Source organism: Homarus americanus, unplaced genomic scaffold, assembly GCF_018991925.1.
Source record: "Homarus americanus isolate GMGI-L3 unplaced genomic scaffold, GMGI_Hamer_2.0 scaffold24694, whole genome shotgun sequence".
Classification (NCBI taxonomy): domain Eukaryota; kingdom Metazoa; phylum Arthropoda; class Malacostraca; order Decapoda; family Nephropidae; genus Homarus; species Homarus americanus.
In genome coordinates this window covers 8,323,622-8,345,917 of record NW_024732780.1, presented here as the reverse complement: position 1 = coordinate 8,345,917, position 22,296 = coordinate 8,323,622, and the positions used below count along the sequence as shown (strand labels likewise).

Genomic DNA, 22,296 nt, shown 5'->3' with positions numbered 1-22,296 from the left:
CCACTTCCACCCACACTACAACACCCACAACAAGACCGTATTTAAAGATGACGTCAGGACACAGGTGCGACCTTACTGGTGATGTTATAACCAACCTTTATGAACTCTCTCTCTCTCTCTCTCTCATAAGAACATAAGGAGTCTGCAATAGGCCGGTTGGCCTGTGCATGGCAGCTCCTGTCGAGAGTTACTACCACTCTCTATCATCCATGAATCTATCTAGCCTCCTTTTGAAACTTTCCAGAGTTCCAGCACTTACTACAAAGTTGCTAAGCTTGTTCCACTCGTCCACCACCCTATTTGTGAACCAGTTTCTTCCTATCTCCCTCCTAAACCTAAGCTTATCCAACTTGAATCCGTTGCTCCGAGTTCTATCCTGCCCGGATATTATGAGAACTTTATCTATATCCCCTTTATTGATTCCTTTCACCCACTTAAATACTTCTATCATATCTCCCCGCACTCTTCGTCTTTCTAGGGAATACAAGTTAAGTTTCTTTAACCTATCCTGATATGGAAGGTTTCTAAGTCCCGGAATCATTTTCGTCATTCTTCGCTGCACCGACTCTATAATAGGGGCACCAGAACTGGACCGCATAATCAAGGTGCGGCCTGACTAACGCAAGATATAGTTGCAATAAGACCTCTGCACTCTTGTTACTTACACTTCTAGATATAAAACCCAATATTCTGTTTGCCTTATTTCGAACATTAACGCACTATTTTCTAGGCCGTAGGTCCGGGCTTACAAGTGCCCCTAGGTCTCTTTCACAAGTCGACTACTCTAGGTTGATGTTGTTAAGGCTGTCTGTCTCTGTCTCTCTCTCTCCGTGTCTCTCTCCACTGCAACGGTAAAGTTGAATAATAAATTGTATAACTGAAGAGAGAGAGAGAGAGAGAGAGAGAGATGTGGATATATTTTATGACGTAAGGCTTAGTGCAATTTCCAACCTCCCTTTCCCTCACTTCACCTCACCCTCTTCCTCACCCTCTTCCTCACCTCACCTCACCTCACCCTCTTCCTCACCTCACCTCATCTCACTCCCTCACCTCACCCTCTTCCTCACCTCACCTCACACTACAAACGTTTTTCCTCTTGTCCTCCCTCATCTCCACCCACGACTTTTGTTAGAAGGGGCGGGGAGTTGTAAGGGTGGAGGTGAGGGGGGCGGGTGGGGGTCAAGGGTGAGTGAGGGAGGTGGGGGTGAGGGAGGAGGGGGGTGAGGGAGGGAGGTGGGGGTGAGGGAGGAGGGGGGTGGGTGAGGGAGGAGGGGGGTGTAAGTGCTGCAGGAGGTCTCGCAGGGTGAAGGTCAGACAGTCTTCCACCAGAGCGGCAGCGTCCTGTCAGGGGGCTTCCGTCCTGGTCACCCCCCCCCCACCCCCTCAGCGCCACTGCAGGCACAACACGAGGCTAACATTCGACAGACGTAGTTTCCCCCAAGCCAGTCACTACCGGTTCGGGTGTAATTACCAGACGTTGATGATTACTCGTACTGGCGCTGTTAATCCCGCGTTAGTGTCTTCCCCCTGGCTATGACGTTCTGTTGTGGTGAAGCTCAGGTGCGGCAGACGATGTTACCTGCCACGTCTACCTGTCTGGATATGTACAGGTGTTATGGTTACCTGCGTCACTTTTTAATCAACTTGTACCTGATGCCATAAGTATAAATTGACACAGGCGGAATAAAAAATAAATCAATTTCACTTCACGAACGAACCTCTTAGAATCCACTCCGACCCATAATACTGTCAGTGGGATACGAACCTGGGTCTCTAGGCTTGTGACACTTATTGCACAACACAAGTGCCGCTCATGAGTGGTGTGAGGGGGGGGAGGGGGAAAGTTGGGGTGAGGAGGAGATGGAGGGGAGGTGAGTAGAGTAGAAGTGTTCACAAAAATTAGTGGAGAAATCCGGAAGTTAATCTACGAGGGTCCGGAGTATCGTCACGACCCCTCCACCTGTCTGTGTTTACATATATCAGCTGTTCTCTACCCCTCCATTACACTTTGTTTACTCCCATCAGCTGATTTGTGTTATTGTTATTATTATTCGATACGCTTGTCAATCGTTGTTATTGTGATTAATCCTCTCTCTCTGTTCGCCCGTCAGTCCATCTCTCTCTTTGTCTGCCATGCCTCTCTCTCTCTCTCTCTCTCTCTTCATTACCATAAGCCTATTCAGAGCAGCCATGACTCATCCTACTGACTCCCAGGGCGGCCAGGATGTATAGGATTTACTCCCTTTCATCCTCACTCACTCCCATCTTCCCTCCCTACTCCTTCTACCATCCTTACCCCCCCCCTCCTCCTACTGCTCCACACATAATTGAAGCCATTGGGATAGGTTTTTATCACACGCACACACACACACACACGCACACACACACACAGTGATAACATTGTGTTGTCTTATCTTCGTCTCGTAGTGGTAGCGAGCCTAAGATAACAGTGACTATTACCTGTAGCTTGTACACTACAGGTAAGTGGGTCCAGTATACACATACACAAAACAAACAACATTATATCCGGGTTACTTACTTATAGCCTCGACCTGCCACCATCACAACCTGGAAATAACAAAAAAGTTGACAATACAACCTTTTCCCACGATGGTGTGTGTGTGTGTGTGTGTGTGTGTGTGTGTGTGGGTAGGTGTACGTGTATAATAAATAAACGACAACAATTAAATACGCTACACACCTGTCACTTAATTACGTAAACAAACTCAGGTGAGACGGAAATACGGACAGACAAACAGCTGCCGTAAATTACTGAGAGAGAGAGAGAGAGAGAGAGAGAGAGAGAGAGAGAGAGATAAGAGAGAGAGATAAGAGAGTATGATAAGACTACACTATATCAAGAAACACACGTGTGTAGTACTACTGCTACTACTATTATTACTACTACTACTACGCCTACCACCACTACCAACAGCCTTCATCACCAAAAGAAAATTCATGTCCGTAGCTATAACACCTGGCCATAGTTACAACACCTGGCCGTAGTTACAACACCTGGCCATAGTTACAACACCTGGCCGTATAACACCTGGCCGTAGTTATAACACCTGGCCGTAGTTATAACACCCTGTGGCGTAGTTATAACACCTGGCCGTAGTTAAACACCTGGCCGTGGTTTATAACACCATGGCCGTAGTTATATTGTTACATGGCCGTAGTTACAACACCTTACAACACCTGGCCGTAGTTATAACACCTGGCCGTGGTTATAACACCTGGCCGTAGTTAAACACCTGGCCGTAGTTATAACACATGCGTAGTTATAACACATGGCCCGTAGTTACAACACCTGGCCGTAGTTAACACCTGGCCGTAGTTATAACACCTGGCCGTAGTTACAACACCTGGCCGTAGTTAAAACACCTGGCCGTAGTTATAACACATGGCCGTAGTTACAACACCTGGCCGTAGTTATAACACCTGGCAGTAGTTAACTGGCCGTAGTTACAACACCTGGCCGTAGTTATAACACCTGGCTTACACCTGGCCGTAGTTATAACACCTGGCCGTAGTTACAACACCTGGCCGTAGTTAAAACACCTGGCCGTAGTTATAACACATGGCCGTAGTTACAACACCTGGCCGTAGTTATAACACCTGGCAGTAGTTAACTGGCCGTAGTTACAACACCTGGCCGTAGTTAATAATGTCGTCCACGCACACAACACCTGGTCATTTACAACCCAGGCAGGCAACACACCCTCGTTACAGTGACTCCCTCCACACCTGAAGCCTCGTTACAGTGACTCCTCCACACCTGAAGCCTCGTTACAGTGACTCCTCCCACACCTGAAGCCTCGTTACAATGACACCTCCACACCTGAAGCCTCTTTACAATGACTCACACCACACCTGACACATCACTGTAAGGTAAATTATCTGCCTATCAACCCACCCACCCACCTACCAACCCACCCACCCACCCACCCACCTACATACCCACCCACCCACCCACCAACCCACCCACCTACCTACCCACCACCCACCACCAACCCACCCACCTACCTACCTCACCCCACCCACCCACCTACCAACCCACCCACCCACCCACCCACCTACCAACCCACCCACCCACCCGCCCACCTACCTACTTACCTGGTCGGCCATTAATTAGATATTCAACAAAGCAGACTGTAAACTCGCCTCTCGTACTAATTTGCATACGGCACAAGCAGCAGCAGTAGTTGGCCTCTCGTTGGTGTTACCCTCGCCTGGCGCACCTCACTTGTTTCATGTCGTGTCAACAATAACATCAACAAACGACATCAATCTCGCAAAAACAACAACAACAATATCCCAAAACAACAACAATATCGCAAAACAAAAACAACAACAATATCCCAAAACAACAACAACAACAATATCGAAAAACAACAACAATATCCCAAAACAACAACTAATATTTCTATAACTCTTATGTTGACTAACAATAAAACACTATGACTAATATATCGTCAGAAAATAGCGATATTTATCCTGACCAACTACTGTGATGACCCAAGCCAGCCACACGGTGAAATAAGGACAGCCAAGCCAGCCACACGGTGAAATAAGGACAGTCAACGCCACACGGTGAAATAAGGAGAGTCAAGCCAGCCACACGGAAATGGGCCGCCAGCCACACGGTGAAATAAGGACAGCCAAGCCAGCCACACGGTGAAATAAGGAGAGTCAAGCCAGCCACACGGTGAAATAAGGGCAGTCAAGCCAGCCACACGGTGAAATAAGGACAGCCAAGCCAGCCACACGGTGAAATAAGACAACCAAGCCAGCCACACGGTGAAATAAGGACAGCCAAGCCAGCCACACGGTGAAATAAGGACAGCCAAGCCAGCCACACCTCAACCTATCACCACCACAACACTCACCTGGATTTACCTGTTCTAGTACGTGATTGCACAGGTAAAGGAATGTTAAAATGTTAATCGGGGAATAGACCAGGTGTACCAGATTATTTACTTGATCACCTGAAGATTAGGCACCCTTACACTAACCTAGTCTAACCTAACTTACACTAACCTAGTCTAACCTAACACTAACCTAACTTAACCTAACCTAAAGCTAACGTAACCTACCCTACTACTAAACTAACCTAACTTACGCTAACCTAACCTAACCTAACTTACACTAACCTAACCTAACCTAACCAAAGGAAAACAAAGACTAACACACAGACAAGTACATGAACAATGACACAGACAGACAGACAGACAGACAGACAGCCACAAGGACAAGACAGCCACCACCTTCTATTGTCTTGACCGACACCTGAGCTAGACGGGGAGGTGAGGGGGTAGGGTGAGGGGAGGAGGGGGGTGGAGGTAGGGTGAGGAGGGACGGGTGTGAGGAGGGTGAGGGGTAGGGTGAGGGGTGGTAGAGTGAGGGGAGGGTATGTCCGATCGTCCACCAGTAAACATCACCCCCCTCCCTCACCTGCTGCTCCTCAAGATTACAGGTATCTCTTTATCTCGACCTTCACTAGCCATTAACTACCTGACTCACTCTCTACTCCCCCTCCCTCCCTCCCTCCCTCCATCCATCCCTACCCCCCTCCCTCACTCCCTCCATCCATCCCTACTTTCCCTCCCTCACTCTCCATCCACCTCTTTCCTCCTCACCTCCATCCATCCTCCCTCTCCTCACCTCCATCCATCCCTACTTTCCCTCCTCCTCCTCCATCCATTTCCTCCCCCTCCTCCATCCATCCCTTTCCCTCCTCTCCTATATATACTGTATAAGAGGGTTGGTTAGGTTAGTTGGCGTTTGTAGGTTAGGTTGGGTTTGGTTAGGTTAGGTTGGTTGGCGTTTGTTGGTTGTTGGTTAGGTAGGTTAGGCTGGCGTTTGGTAGGTTAGGTTGGCGTTGGTTAGGTTAGGTGTTGGCGTTTGGTTGGTTAGGTTAGGTTGGCGTTTGGTGGTTAGGTTAGCTTGGTTGTAGGGGGTTGGCGTTTGGTTAGGGTTGGGTTTGATTAGGTTAGGTTGGCGTTTGGTTGGGTTAGGGGTGACGGAGGATCCTGACTAAGGTAGGTATCACTGATTGACAGGTTGTTACAGAACACCTGGTGACCTACCTGATGGAGACCTACAGCTGCTGCCTCTCCTTCAGGTACCTCTCCCTCAAGGTCACACCATGAGAGAGAGAGAGAGAATTAAGAAGAGAAAATAGACCAACAGACAGAGAGATGTGATATGATCTCCAGACGACTAAACAGGGAAGGTAATAATACACCTATAATACCTCCCCTCCCTCCACCCACCCCAATACAGTTAAATCTCACCCAGTCAACCTTTCTCAGTCACTTAGATACGCTTGTCTCCACTTCAATATCAGTCACCCATACTATACACTTACCCCCTCCCTCCCAGTCACCCCCACTTTAATACCAGTTAGCTACCTCTATACAGTCACCTCCCAGTCACTCCTATACAGTCACCCCTACCTCAACACCAGTCACCCCTATAATATCCGTGTAATTTACTGCATCAGTGATAAGATCTGCAACATGACGCAAATTGCAGGAAATTGCTAGGTGGCAGTCCCTCTCTCTCTACAGCTATGGGATTAACTGTTGTAGATTAGCAACTACAAAACATCCAGAGAGAGAGAGAGAGAGAGAGAGAGAGAGAGAGAGAGAGATACTGAGAAAGAAAAACAAAAATATACCGTAATGATGAGAAAGGGGGAATGGGAAACAAGGATAAAAAAAGATAATGAGATGGAAACAGAATGAGAAAGAGACAAAAAGAAAGATACGAGAGAGAGAGAGAGAGTACGTATATAATTATCTTAACGGTTGAGATCTGACAACTGACTTCCTTCCAACTCAAAAACTCTCATGAAATTTCTAAGCTAAATTCTTCACTTCACTGCAGCTACGACAATATTCAATTCTCTAAGGTTCGTAAGTTAAATTCTCAAGGGATCTTACGTTAACACTTTCCTCTTACTAAATGTATTATATACGTTGGATTTTTAAAAGAAGATAAATTCCTTCTTTTTCTGATATGTAAATTGGTCGGATTTTCAAAGGGTTTAATATAAATTCTTTCCCTCATGTAATCAGTTCATGTACTAGAGTCAGTTTTCTCCGAAGGTTAAATTTCAGTCGCTCGGGAGATGTGAGAACGCATCTAAACGGTTCACTTAACCCAGACACACACACACAAACAGAGGTACGCAAAATGTCGAAATTCCTGCACAGTCAGTCTATTATTATTATTACTGACAAAAAATAACTTACGATCAATTGGGAATCTTGGTGACTGTGAGGTAACCACAATTGTTTAAAAAAAAATCACAGCACAGTTCGTATCTTGCCATGAACCGGAGTTGTTTATACAGACAGAAAGTTGTGGTAGTGGTGGAAGCGGCGACTGTATGGGCGTAGGTGTAGAGCGGTGGGCGTGAGTGTGGGTCGCGGGAGGGGGTAGAGAGAGGGGAGGAGGAGGGAGGGAAGGGGGGACAGCAGTGTGGGCGTGTGTGTGTGAGAATGTGGTAAGAACACATCTGTGAATTAATCCACACTTTACACTAACAATATCTTCACTCCCACAACTTACACTTACTTTACATTACTCCCCTTCACTTATAAATCTCTAAACTACTTAAGAAATGATTATCAAGCAGGTCAGAGGAATACAGTACTGGTTGCATCATAAGTATGTCAACAAACAGATGGCGCTATGACCTGCCCTCACATAGGTACAAAATTGGTGTGGTAAATGATTAATGGCCCCACTAAGACAAGCCAACGAGCTATTCAGTATCTACGCCACAACACAAGGGATAGTTTAAGGTTTCTTTCTCACTTTAAGACTGTTGGATTTAATGTTTATTCACCTTGTAAATGGTAATCCAAAGTTGTATGATAAATTGAAAAACTACGTATCTATTCATCTATCAATCTATTAATTTATTTACTCTATTTGTCAATTTATTTATCAATCTTCAAAATAAAGTAAAAATAAGACGATTCATTTTAAGATTTTCCATCAGTGACCGCCACGATGCCTTGTGTATCATGCCGGGAGGTGTATAAATATTCCCAGCGGAGGGGCATACCCGGTGTGCCTCAGTCACTGCGCCCCGGTATAGCAAGTGTCACTCACCAGGAGAGGGTGTGGGCAGTGTGGTCCAGCAGGAGATGTCAGCTGGTCATCTCGCCGCCTCCCACACGTCTTCAAAAAATATCAAGAAACTCGACACGGACGGTCAAACAGCTCCTCATATAACAACCGTCACTCCGTGTTTCTACTCCACATTTATCATCCGTGAATAGATATGTAAAGCCACAATTTATATGTTCTTTTTTCACTTATGTCATTCGCAGTATTTCACCATAATGTGGGGAGCCTCGTATATCCTCCCTCCCTCACATCTCGCTCTCGACTGAACAGCCCAGGAATGGTGAGGTCTGAGTGCACGAGCCCTGTCAAGGTTGGGTCCGTGGGTTGCCAGTCCCACCAATCACGGCGGAGTTTGCGCTTTCCCTCGTTTGTATTGGTTGTTGCTAAGGTCCTGAGACACTGGCAAACATTTTCGAATGACTTTTTTTGTTCACCTTGCTGCCCACACAACACAACCAGCCAGGTATCAAAACATCCAACTGACCTGGCGTCTTCTAATTGCTTATCGCTGGTAATTTGTCATATTTACCGCGAATATCAAGAGCTTACCTCACGACGTAAACATTAAGGCGACTCACCATGAATACTTGACAGCATTACCTCGCGGGATTAGTCACCAAAAAAGTGTATAAAGATGGCAGGCAGGAATTCGGACACGGGTTCCTCCCCTACACATGCCCACATGCTTACAAAATGTCGCAAGCTGAACACGGCCATAAACGCTATCTTGCACCCTTTAATAAACCACAGGAAAAGTAAATCACACCAGGAATAAACAACAACAAAACATACACTTGACATACGTAAACACGAGACGTCTGATCAAGTTACAAATTATGAAGTAAATTAAGATAGTAAACATTTACACACGATTAAAAAAAATCTAAAAAAAATATAAAATAATATAAAATATGAATAAATAAATACAAGAATACTTATATATGAGCAATCGATCAGGTCATTAACGTCAGATATTAATAAACAAAAAACTAACGCGCACACACACACAGGCGACTATCTCACTCTGCTATCAATTCTAATGGGATTAATTTTCTAAGCCTGTTTGGTATCTCTCTCCCTATCTTTCTTCTCCCTACCCCCCCTCTCTCTTCCCCTTACCCCCTCCCTCTCTCCTCCCTACCCCTCTCTCTCTCTCCTCCCTACCCCTCTCTCTCCTCCCTACCCCTCTCTCTCTCAAATGACAAACAAAAACAACACCTTTACTTATTATCATATAAGTGAACTCAAAAAGTATTTAAGTGAGACATGACACATTATTCCACCCAGTAAAGAACGTCAGCATTTCCTTTAGCGTTCAGTGAACTTAATACCCGCCTCTCCTGACTCCAGTGACGAATGTATTTAGCGCGTGAAGGAATGTTCTAGAGGGGTAACTTATCGATTCCTGGTTTCAATTACAGACAAACAGATTGGATAGATAGATAGATACGGGTAGATATTTATTGTAGTTTCTTAACTTGTGCGTCTTATGTGCAGTAGAGAGTAATACTGGATATATCATAGTGTGTGTGTATGTATGTAGTTGTGCGAATCCAATAATAGTAATAATAATAATAAAAAATAAAACAACAATAATAATAATAATAATAATAATAACAATAATAATAATAATAACAAGTTCTATCAACACAACTTTCATACACACGAAATAATATAACCGGCAAAATTACTGCAGTCTTTCCACCCCCAATTCTCAAGTCCAAGTGACCTTTACACAGGCTGGCCACACACCCATATACCTAAATAAACCCGCCCACTAACGCCCATAGAACCTAACGTGTGTGTGTGTGATAAATCTAAATGAACGTACGTATGTGTGTGTGTGTGATAAAATAATACTCGACGCGGAACAGGTTGGTGGGCTAAGTATGAGAATCTTTAATAATAATGCCAGGAATACGTGAGCTGGCCGCTGATCCTTACTTAGGATACTGTAGATCTATACTGAACACATAATGATACAAAATACTGAGGTGATGAAGTCATTATGAGATATACAACAGGTGCTGACAAGCGCTGATAGGTGCTGACTCGAGGCTGATCGTAAAACCTGGTGAGCGGACCTAGATGATCGATAACTAAAGTAATGTAATTATAATCACTAATATTATAACCATACATATATTACTAAGTTACAGCCAATACCAGTCAAAAAATCATAATATTCTTCTTAGAAATGCAAACCACTTCCTAATTAACTAATAACCACTACTACTTCTAACTAACTCACTCACTCACTAGCTACTACTACTAATTCTACAGCCGTCAACACAACACGAACGTAACACAGTGTAGAGGAATGTTAATGAGCGGATGTACTGTCGACATCAATGTTTACCTACGAGTGTTGTACCACGCCTTCTCTTGTTCTACCTACAGTGTCCCTGGGCCCTACTGGCGTCTGTCCGGTGAAATCCTACCTCACAATACACAACCCAACCTAACTTAATCATCCCTAACATAACTCACTTAGCCTAACCTAACACAACTCACTTAACCTAACGTAACCCGTACTTTTTTCTTACTTTTATCCTCTTCACCACTGATCGGCTCGTTAGTAGCTTAGGCGAGCGGCCACGTCTCTGTCACGCACTGTTGGCAAATACTGGGCATGCACCGGCTCCTGAATGTACCTGAACCCGCTCCAGTGTTGGTCAAATCTGGTCTTGTAAGAGCTCACACTCGGTGCCGTCAAAACACTGTAGTCGTCCAGGTTGTGTATCTATATCTGTCAAAATAAAGATTACAACTCATTATTATCGTGAAAGAAACATAATTCATCTAAAGAACATAAAAGATCAGTTAAGGGATGACACTCATAATACTAATCAATAAGATAAGTTTAATAAACATTGCTTGAGTTACCCATAGAAACAACCAGGAATACAAAATTTTCTCTTAAACGTATCGTCCCATATTTTACAGAAACTATTTTATATTTTTAAGGCGTTTCATATACTGACATTCTTTGTGTACACTCTTGTGATTTCAATGAAGGTATCCTGTAACTTTTGCCTCCTTAAATATTTATTATATTGGGCAAAGGTTTACAAAACAGCTATCACTAGAAGGAAAAATGCGAGTTGGTTTCTTTTTTTTCTGTACACACTATTAGCATAATACAGTGTTCGCCGTGTTTTTACCCAGTTTTTTCCCTCATCTTTCATGCCCTGCTCACTAACAAGAAATTTAAGATCGTAGGATAGAGTAAATAAAAAAATCCTAATAAATACTTAAAATTATAATAGAAAGTTGTCGCTTCTTTTAATAAACTTAAAATCATCAAAACAATAAGTACAGGGTATAACAAAAATAAAGAAATAAAAAAAACAGTTTCTAGTGATATCTGTGTCGTAAACATTTACCTTATATTGAATATCTCATTCGTCATTCTCTCATTATTATTTTTTCCGCGAATCTCGCTCTGAAAAATTACCTCTCTATCAACTAATTTATCTCAATTATTTGCTATCAACTAAAATCTCTCTCAACTAATTTATCTTTTTATCAACTAATACGTTTCTCTCCTAATTTCTCTCTTATTAAATTTCTATCAACTAATCTATCTCAACTAGTTACTCTCATCTAATTTCTCTTTATCAACTAATTTCTCTCCAAACACCTCCCGCAAAAAAAAAAAAAAACCACATTAAGGTATTGGGCAGTCCGGCCGTAGACTCGGTTCAGCTCATTCAGAGTTGTAACAGCAGTGAGAGCGGGTGCCTGACGAGAGACGCACGCCCACTGGAACACCTAAACCACATCACACTACACACGAGGCTCCTACAGTGGCCTGGTGTAGCAAGGTAATTATATATTCGGTTATGTTTTGTAGGTAGAATCTTAATTAAATATGGGTTATGTCGGATTAGGTTTGGTTATTGTTAGGTTAGATTAGGCTACTTGGTTTGGGTTATGGTAGGTTACTGAGGTGAGGTTAAATACAGTTAAACTATTTTAGGTTAGTTTAGGCTAAGTTAGGTTATGTTGAGTTCGGTTAGGTTAAATTAGGTCGGATTGGTCAACGCCGTTCTCACACCCGAGCAAAGCCGGTCGAGTCAAGCGTGTAGCAGCTATACCACCGACCTTGTGTAGCGATTAAACTTAAAAATAAATATATACCTACTGTGTCAAGTGCAGCCATTAATAAACTTTACAAGTAACTGATACCCACAAGACATATACCTGGTGGTAATATGCCGTTATGACCGTTTGTGTAGACTGGCGCTTGAGAATAGTCAAACCAGTTGGAAATCTACCGCAGAACCACAGTTAAGTGTGGTATAGAGTAGCACTGGTAAGCACCGTTCTCATCTGACCCGGGGTTCGACCCTGGGACGGGACGCAGCGTGAGAGCGTACAGAACTGCCATCAACATCTATCTACTCCAGTCAAATCAGTAACAGGAGGGGGTGATTTTTTTTTTGTTTTTTTTTGCATTATACAGTATTTTTTCATGTTACTATTCTAATAAACTTTACATTGAAAAGTACCACCGGTTAGATACTGCTAAAAGTCCGGGATATTTCGGCCGCAACTGTTGTACGGAAGATATATAATGATTTTTTTCTACAAATACTCGTACAATATACAGTAAGTAGAATATGTTATGTTCGGTAATTTTTTATGTTAAGATCACATAGATTGTTCTGTTTTAGTTAGGTTATGATTAAGGATGATCGGGGTTAGCTTTTGTTAAATACAATGAGTTTGATTAAGTTTTACAACGTTTAGTGAATGTTAAAAAATTAATGACTAAACTACACTGAGACATTCACCACAGATGGATGCTACACGCCCTATGTTCGGGTTCAGGAGAAATGGGCCCAGTCCTGACAGGCACCAACCAAACTTAATGAAATAACTCTTGACTGGACACCCAAGCTCAATGTTTTGGATAAAATGGGATGAGACTTTTGGTAGCTTAAGTATGTGACGAGGGGAAAATGAGAAAAGGCATGGAAGTGGAGGATAGTGAACTTGTCATTACATTAATATAATAAACATTCGCGTAGAAAATTGACCTATTCATAACACTGGTCGACAATACTGCAGTGTTTAATGTGCAGATATGAAACTTCTGAACCTGCATTTGCGTCTTTAAGATTTACTTAATTAAGTCTCCAAGTAGTAGAATTAAACTAGATTAGATTAAACAGGCCACTTTATACTACTAGTGAATGAAGCACCTCACAAGTAGCACACTAACGAAAACTGTAACTAACTTCAATATCCCCCCAAATTTGTAGGAGGATAGCGTTAACTCGGGTAGTTCATAAGGGAGAAAATCACATGGCAGGTGAAATAGTTTGTAATCTTAAGGCAAAACGAGTGTGTACCGGTATGGTTGCTGGGAGTTGCGGGTGAGCAGGTCTTAAGGCCTCTGGGGAGCTGTCCCGTTGCTGCTGCTCTGAGTTTCACAACCTACAGCGTAGTGTGACCTGTATAACCAACCCTCACTCAACACCCGGACATTGATGCTAAACCTCACACGCTAATAAAAATACTACCACGTTCAAGATTAAGACATTTTATTCATATAACTTAATGATTATAACAACATAACGCGAACCCAAGGTAAAATTAGGGTGGTTAATTTTCAGGTTTAATTAGCTAGGATGCCCAATCTTCGGATGACCCAAAATTATCACAAGTAATTTCTCACTAAACAAAATACAGCGATAAATGTAAGGTTTGGTTATAAAAAAATAGGTTATATGGAATGAAATGTTTGGTTAAAATCAATTAGGTTAATTTGGGTTTAGTAAGGGTAGAGTGATGTTAACTCTGGTTCGGTAGTTTGGTTTAAGTATATTGTGTTGGGTTACACTAGATTAAGCTACAGTAAGTTAGGGTAGAATTAAGTTATATAAGATTATACATGGTTTATAATCATACCGAAGCCTAAAACACAAGGTGAATCTGGAAGACAAAATAGGGCACCAACAATAATACGTGTGTGTGTTGTATGTTATTTACAGCATATACCAATCAGGTCATTTACATATTTTCAGGATATGGCTGTTGTGTTTTTCAACAAACCGTTTATTATTAGTATTAATTATTGAACATTTTGGGATATTACCAAGTGATAAAGTCCTAAGACACAACTAAGGTCTAGTTAACGTGAGGTAGTGTATCAATAAGGGCAGATTTTGTCGGGTTAGCTATCAACCTGACTCGATATTCCCAGTGTGAGTACTCATAACTAGTGGACATATCTAGTTAAAATAGTAACGCAATTATTGATGGCATTTGGAGGATTTTTTAGGTTTAGGTCTAGTAAGGCAGTCAGCTGCGTTTTATATCTTTTTTTTTTTAAATGTCGATATACGAATTCTTAAGAATTTGTCCGATCCTCTTGATACATTCGTCGTGTCCCTGCTGGATTATTGCTTGACAAATAAACAGTAAGAGCTTTGTGATCGAGTGACTAGTTTTTAGTAAACACGATGATACCCTGGGGGAGGTGTTGCTCGGCCAGATGGTCCACTTCAGGTCTTTACCTGAGGTTCCAAGTACCGGTGCTCACATCATCCCGAGGGACAAAATCTCTCTTCAGTTTTTCACTCGATAAAATCCCACGTGCTTCTCCCTACTTACCGAGATCTCACTAGATTTAATGGTATATTTAGGTCATCTAAAATTCCATCCTCCAACCCCGGTGACCATACATTATTATCTGTATTAATTACATTATTACTTCTCCACAATACACGTTTTGCCATAGGTGGTCGCTTTCGTCATGTTTCTTAGGACCATAATCATTATGAAGGTACATTATTTTTCCGCCTTGGGCTTACAAATAGTATTGAGGCCAGTGTATAACTTCAATCCTGCCAAATTTTCAAATTCAAGAGGAATCATAAGGGCATAAATGTTGGTTATAAACGTTAAATTAGATGTTGATCTGAATCTGCTGAGTATCTTTTATTTCAACCCTCCTCATGACTTACACGTCCTCGGTAGTATAGTGGTGAGTATCCCCGCCTGTCACGCGGGAGACCGGGGTTCAATTCCCCGCCGGGGAGGAAAAATTATTTTGCAAAGGACTTTATTGAAAATAAAGTATATGTTGACTTTATTGGACATACTTGCTTGAATAGACTGAGTGTTTACCATTGTTTATATATCTGCAATGTGTATGTACAATATATCAATAATGTATGTACACGGTATGTATGCACTTTTTTATATTGTAACACCTGCATTGCGGCTATGTCATTGCCTATACACATGCTGATCCTATGTATGACGATTCGACTGAATAACTATCTCTCTATTTGACTTATTAATATATAAATGATCAGTGCGGACGGACACACACTCCTATTTTATAGGATCGGGGTTTAAAAAACTAAACAGTATCGACCATGGTTACAACTGGATCATCTGGACTATCAGACTCAATCAATCAGAACGAATGCCGGACAAATAGCGGAACCAAGGAAGGTACTCTACCTTCCTTGAGCGGAAGTGAAGGACCGTGAACTAAGTATCCCATCGCAATCTTTAAATGTATTTCTTGGGTTATACATGGTTGAACCAACCTACCGTTTACCTTTGTTATACTAGTTATACGAACACTAAGAACATGCTGGCCAAATGTTCAGTTGCATGGCGGTTTACCTAAATAAATGTAAAAACAAAAACAAAAATAACAATACAATTTTCATTTTCGGGGCAACTAAGTACAGGTTCCCAACAACCACTAAGATATTGTTGTTCCCCATATAAATACACAATTTCTGATTATTCACGTTTTCTCTTTGTTTCTGTGAGGTACAGTACATGGGTAAAGGTGGAGCAGCCATTACTGGGGCATGAATTATATATTCAGTAACTTACTTAGCTTCTCCGGTGTCTCACTATTCCTTGTCCACAACCCAGCCATTCAGTGTTTCCTCATCGGACTCGTCCATAACTTAGATCGTGGTCAAATTTTCCTATACTTATTTTATCACTACAAGTTTCGTTTACCGTATATAATACACCAATCAATAAACACCTTTAGAGAGTATCTTACCTCACTTGACATGAGGGAATCAAGTGATTAAGTGACAGTAGACACAGCCAGGCAGCTGCAGCCTGCAAGTGAGCGGGAGCGTCAACAAGGCCTCTCTAAGATCCGGATTAATAGTTTCGTTCATTATCTCTCTAACTACAGACGTAAAAAGCATTTGGTTTATTGACTTAAACCGTACAACACATAGTAAACAAAAATGCGTCAAAATTACACAAAGACTACAGTACAGACATTATACTCCTCTTATTCTTAAAATTAAGCAAATGGCGGCCCCAAGTTAAAGAATTTATCAGTACACAAAACGACCATAGAGAACTTCTTTAGAGTAAAAGTTATTAACTCCTGGAATAACCTGCCAGGTAATGATGTGACAGTACCGACTCTGAGGTCATATTAGAATAGACTCGTCAACAGTGTTTAACAGAGAACAAGATTGTCCGGTAAGTAAACGTAAGTGGCGAAGATAGAGCAATACTGTACAATGATACCTGAGGGGGTTTAATGTTCGGTTAAGTTAAGGTAGGGGGCTTAGAGTGAGTTTGGTTAAGATAGGTTAGTTAGGTTAAGGTACGTTAGGGTGGTTAAACCTTAGGTGAAATAAGCTGAACTGCCTAATCTTCAGTTCACGTGATCCTCAGTAAGGTAGGGTACAGTGCCACACCTGACCCAGTTCTTAAAGGAATCTTCTGTTGACAGATTTAATTCCTCAAAGTCTTTATTTAGTGTGACTACTTGTTTCTAGATGAGTTCTAAGTGATGATGGTCATGCTCTGTTGAACTTCAAGTATGATGCCAACTTTTTTTATTTATTATTTCACCAATTATAAGCGAACTAACCGTTCGAACAATCAGTCTGTTATATATATATATATATATATATATATATATATATATATATATATATATATATATATATATATATATATATATATATATATATATATGGGAAAAACGGAGCAGGCACATCTTATCTGAAGATGTCCATTTTCATTGGATCTACATGAAATATATATATATATATATATATATATATATATATATATATATATATATATATATATATATATATATATATATATATATATATATATATATATATATAACCACAAGGAAAGAAGAAAACACGAAGTTCTATGTGTAATTCACGCGCACCTACAGTGATTTACTTATATATATATATATATATATATATATATATATATATATATATATATATATATATATATATATATATATATATATATATATATATATCACTCAAGCCATTCAAGTGATATATACAGTATTCACTGTTCAGTGAAATCATCATAGAACTTTGCATTGGTCCATCATCATGATGTACTGTACAGGACATGGCGGGTACTGTATACTGTATAAACAATGGTAAACATTAAACTGAATCAAATACTGTAAAAACGCCTATAAAAGCTTATTTCCATTTCATGCTATTATTCAAAAGTGTGACTAATGATCCATTCATGCCTGCTAAAGTTGTAATAACTAGCTTATTCTACCTCCCGTAGTTAATTCAACACTAATCATATGTTATCATTGCAGGGAGTGGTAGATTATGTTGTCCAGCCATGTGTTGGTGGTGTGTGTGATGGTGACATTCAGCCACGACACCCAAGGCTCTGCTCTCCCTCCACCTGGAATCCCCTCAACCAATACTGAAAACGGACAAGTTAATGACACAATAGAGACGGCTTCTGTAAATCCTCTGAGCATGCCTAACAATGTGTATATAAAGAGTGTGAGAAATTCCTTGAACTGCGAAAATAGTTCGAACACACTGGCTAGAGAGCTGTGTCTTGACATGCAGAGGAATGCAAACTTTCAGGTCCCGGAACAATTACCACATGAAGAGGCACGTGTCCTGAAGCAGTTGATAGAGAGTTCTTCTTACCCATTGTACTTGAACCATGGGAATGCGGTGCACATCCTAGGTCAGTATCACCGTCCAGCACCAATCCCAGCACCCACCCATCTGCATTATCACTCTGGCTCACAGGAGTTCAACCCAAACCCCAGTGTAGGGTTTCAACAGTCCCCCTCACACCAACTGCCTCCTTCCTCAAATTCACTTCCTTCAACATCACAGGCACACATGCATGACAAGGAACCAACAATAAGAATTAATTCTAAACTAATGACAATTGAGGAACTGGCTCTACTCACTCGTAAAAAAGAACCAGAATCCCAAATTTTACTGAAAGATCAGAACTCCCAGAACCAGCATAACCCGCAGAATCATCCAAATTATCAACGTCTGCCTAATACTCAAAGTCACCCTCGCCATCAACCACAAGGAATTGTGAGTCAGAATACTCAGAAACTTGGTGACCAACACCCTCCCAGAGTCAATCCTAGTGGCAAATTTTCTACAACAAAACCACCAGCTGACGATACCTCACACAGGCAGCCCTCAGTTATAGTGACAGACACAGGTGCCTCATCAAAACTTCCTCCAGGAAATACCATAAATGTTCACATGTTAGACAATCTTAGCTTACCACACCAGGAGAGAAAAGCTGATATGGCTGACATATTAACAAATCTTCAATTTCTCACTGTCCTGATGAACCAAGAAGAGTTACAACAAACCCCTCCTCAGAAGCACATTCATAATGCTCTCGTGATGTCACAAAACAATGGCAGCAGTTTTAGGAAGCCTCCAGCAGAGGTAACCACAGAATACCTTACCCAGTACCAAGTACCACAGGATGATGGGAATCAAATGAAATTCCAAGAATGGAGATCAAGTTTGCCTCCTGGAATTCCAGCCATGCCTCACCATCAGGCTGGCATGCACCAGATACAAGCACGCAACACGGAGCTGGACCATATGAATTACTTCACTGACAATAATCCTTTGGGTGATTCTTCTTCTCTCCCCACGTCAGGCATCTCCAGTGATAACTTACATGATAACCATAAGATTGTGAACTCTCAAAGCAAGGTAGATCACAACCACCACTCCCCTGAACCAACAATACCCCATAGTATATCACCATCTGCTACTCCTGTGAGCCTAACCACAGAGGGAACTCCCAACCATGCATTCTTTTCACCTGTCCCAGGTAATGACTCGCCAAACATCCAGACAACAATACCTGTGTATCAAGACCAAGCAAATGCTCTGCTGGAGAAGAATAATCAACTGAACCATAACAAACTTGTCAATCAGTTTGAGCATCAGATGATGTTGCCAGGCCCAAACACTCCTCCTCTTCAGGATCCTGGAACACTTCTGTTGGGTCAACAGGGATCACAGACAACAATTGATCAGATTCATGCCCTTAGCGTATACCTTGAGTTCTTGAAAACGAAATACCATTATGAAAACCAGCCTAATGTGCCACCTCCAATGCAACAAAGTGACCCAGTAAACAATATCAGCAATGAGGACCTAATTCTTGCCAGTTTGTTGCAATCTCAGATGTTACAGCAGTGGCCACCAGCCAAGAAGCTTACAGTAAATGATGAAAATGATGACATTCCTTACATCCCAGCCATACACAGCAATACATTTATGCAGTCAGATGAACCACAGCCCCCTGCATCGCCACCTGCATCACCGTTAAATATTCGTTCTGGTAGTACGCCCGCTGAACCTGAAGAAACAAAAGGTCTTGAGCATTGTGTTAAGAGTAAAGCATGTTCCATATTTCTCGCATGTCTAGTGGCAGCTGGCACAACCTCAGCCATAGCTATACCTGTCCTGGCTCCACTTCTTGGTTTTCTGGGAAGGCGACGCAGAAGGGATGTCCGCTATTTGGTTCTGACTCCACAACATGCCAAGGAATTCATTGATAAATATACACCAAGTTTGAACAGTAGGACTGTAGCTGGGCCTTCCAGTGACCTGGAATACATATATAATTCACTGATGATACCAGACTCTAAGAGTTCTAGAGCAATGACAGATAATATCTATACCTACATTACCAAGAACAAAGAATATCTTCTCAAGACTGCAGAGAAGAAAGTTGAGAGTTTGTCTCATATGCCAATAGCCAGAGATCTTCTGGAGGAATTGACTGATGGTAACACAGGCAAGCTTTTATCATTACTGAAAAAGTTCTTGATAAAACACCAAGATGAACAGGCTATGCCAAGCCCAGATGAACACGGTGAACTGTCTATTCCCATGACAGTGCCAGAGAGAACAGTTAATGGAAAACAAAACAATGTGAAAAGATGTATCCTAAATTATCAAACTAAAAAAATAATCAATATGAGGACTATCACTGACACAAAGGATGAGTTGGACACTCAAGACTCTACTAGACCAGTCACTGATTCATTATATCCAGGTATTATCTCGGAGGATTGTGTCTCTGAACACTCAGGACTATCGGTGTCGAGTGAGACCTCAGATGAAATTCAGCAAAAGCAAGTTGCTGCAGTAACTAATGACGGTCATCAGAAATATGCTGCACCAAAAACTCATCAATCAGATGAAATTTCACTCCTAAAGGAGCAAAATATGCCAGTCCATCCAATTAGCAGTGGCGAAGATCTTCCTCACAGTCCTTTAACCCCCATTCTGGCAGGAGACCTCTCAGGGCATCACAGAATCATCGGCCAGAATGTTAGATACAACAATCCCCCTGAGGGAAGTGCTCACGATTTCTCCTCACATCTCAGTGTTCCTAATAGTTCAAGAGTTGCCAAGAATTTAAGGAAAAGTTTTCCCATAAATAAGTTGGAACCTTCATCTCCTACAGAATTCTCTCATAATTTTGAGCAGTCCAATGCCAACAACCAGTTTTCACTTCCTCCAACACATCAGTCTGATAACCAAGGAGTTTTGGTAGGTCCTCCAAGCCCTCACATCTCCAATGTTTACAAACAACCTGCCCAAAATGTTTTCCTGCAGTCACCTGGTTTGCCTCAACAAGCACAACCCCCCAGTACTGACAAGGTCTCAATTTCCCCTAAACTCCTCGAGTTTTACAATTCAGTCTGTAGAACACTCACAGAGCCAGACATTCCTCTCACAGTTATAATCAACTTCATAGCTCAAAGGTGCATCCTGCTAGTGTACACAGGACTAATGTAGTGACAGAAAAAAAACCCTGATGTGCACTGATGTAAGTTCCTTGCTGGGGCCAGATTCCCCATACAAATTGGCTGGCAATTAAGGACAAGCTTAATTATGTACAGGTACTGTATTGTACAGTACAATGTACAGTTCTACAACATGATGGTCATCAAAGGTTGCTTGAAACGATGTTATAATTTTTTGTTAAGACGAGTTTACTGTACTGTATTGTGAATGACTTTGACCTTGTACAGGTATTAATAAAACTGCTTAGGGAGTGTAGGTGTTGAGATGAATTGTAAAAATTGTAACTAAGAGAGGAATATTATTAATTCTCAAGTTGTTATTACTGTATAAGTTATTTATTTCATAGTCTAATCATAATGTCATTTGTTTTTACTGCAATTTATTAATTTATTGCTATACTGTACTGTACTGTAGGCAGAGTAAACACACAGAAAAACAACAGCACTGTATATTTTGACCGTAAGCTTTGAAACACACAGTGCTCTTGCCTTTCTGTGCTGTATGTTTGCCTACAGTACATGAAATGATGTAAAAGTGGGCCCTATAAGCATAACTGTCCTTACATAATGACATGTTAAAATGGGAAATTTGAGAAGTAGCAATAATTTTTACCATTAATTTGTTTTAATTTAAACTGGTTGATATATAGAGATGATCTTGTAGATAATCTAAATAAAAATTATAAATGAATAGCATCTTACTAACCTAACCTAATATACAGTAGCTACAGTATACCGTATGATAATAAACAATGCGTTACGTATTTTACCATACCTATAAGGTAATAAATACAAACAAAGTTATCCCTTTCTAGCAAAAACAACAGTTGCATTTTTAAGATTATTTAGATTATTCCAAATTAACATAGAACACACACACACAAAACCAAACCTAACTCACACACAGACATCATCTCTGAATTTACTGACACTCATCATTCATATTGAGGAAAGACAGGTGTTCTATGGTTACAGTATATTTTTCACCCCTGGTCAGCTAACTAGTGTGGACAGGTATGGGCTCTTGAATT

The 22,296-nt window shown here is 41.3% G+C and overlaps 2 protein-coding genes and 1 non-coding gene across 9 annotated transcripts in view; 2 read left to right on the top strand and 1 right to left on the bottom strand.

Moving 5' to 3' along the window:
- LOC121869052 (KN motif and ankyrin repeat domain-containing protein 1-like) overlaps positions 1–8,395 on the bottom strand; it is a 52,311-nt gene extending 43,916 nt beyond the window's left edge. For 6 of the 7 annotated variants that reach the window (XR_006089500.1, XM_042370150.1, XM_042370156.1 and 3 more), the window contains exons 1-2: positions 8,128–8,395; positions 2,540–2,568 (exon numbers count right to left, since the gene is read on the bottom strand). The gene's annotated coding sequence lies outside the window, so the exon portion shown is untranslated. The remainder of the gene's footprint in view (positions 1–2,539; positions 2,569–8,127) is intronic. The other variant, XM_042370151.1, reaches the window with a different exon arrangement.
- Positions 8,396–11,851: 3,456 nt separating this feature from the next.
- On the top strand, positions 11,852–21,956 carry LOC121869050. Its single transcript, XM_042370149.1, has 2 exons — positions 11,852–11,972; positions 17,750–21,956. The coding sequence occupies exon 2, from the start codon at positions 17,763–17,765 to the stop codon at positions 21,255–21,257; it is 3,495 nt and encodes a 1,164-aa protein (XP_042226083.1). The 5' UTR covers positions 11,852–11,972; positions 17,750–17,762; the 3' UTR covers positions 21,258–21,956.
- Positions 15,126–15,197, top strand: Trnad-guc. Its single transcript has one exon. It is a non-coding gene; the product is annotated as a tRNA-Asp (tRNA).
- Positions 21,957–22,296: the final 340 nt, after the last annotated feature.

Bases quoted from the DNA above. Each gene is read 5' to 3' on its own strand.
- LOC121869050 (XM_042370149.1), top strand. From the start codon at position 17,763: ATGTTGTCCAGCCATGTGTTGGTGGTGTGTGTGATGGTGACATTCAGC.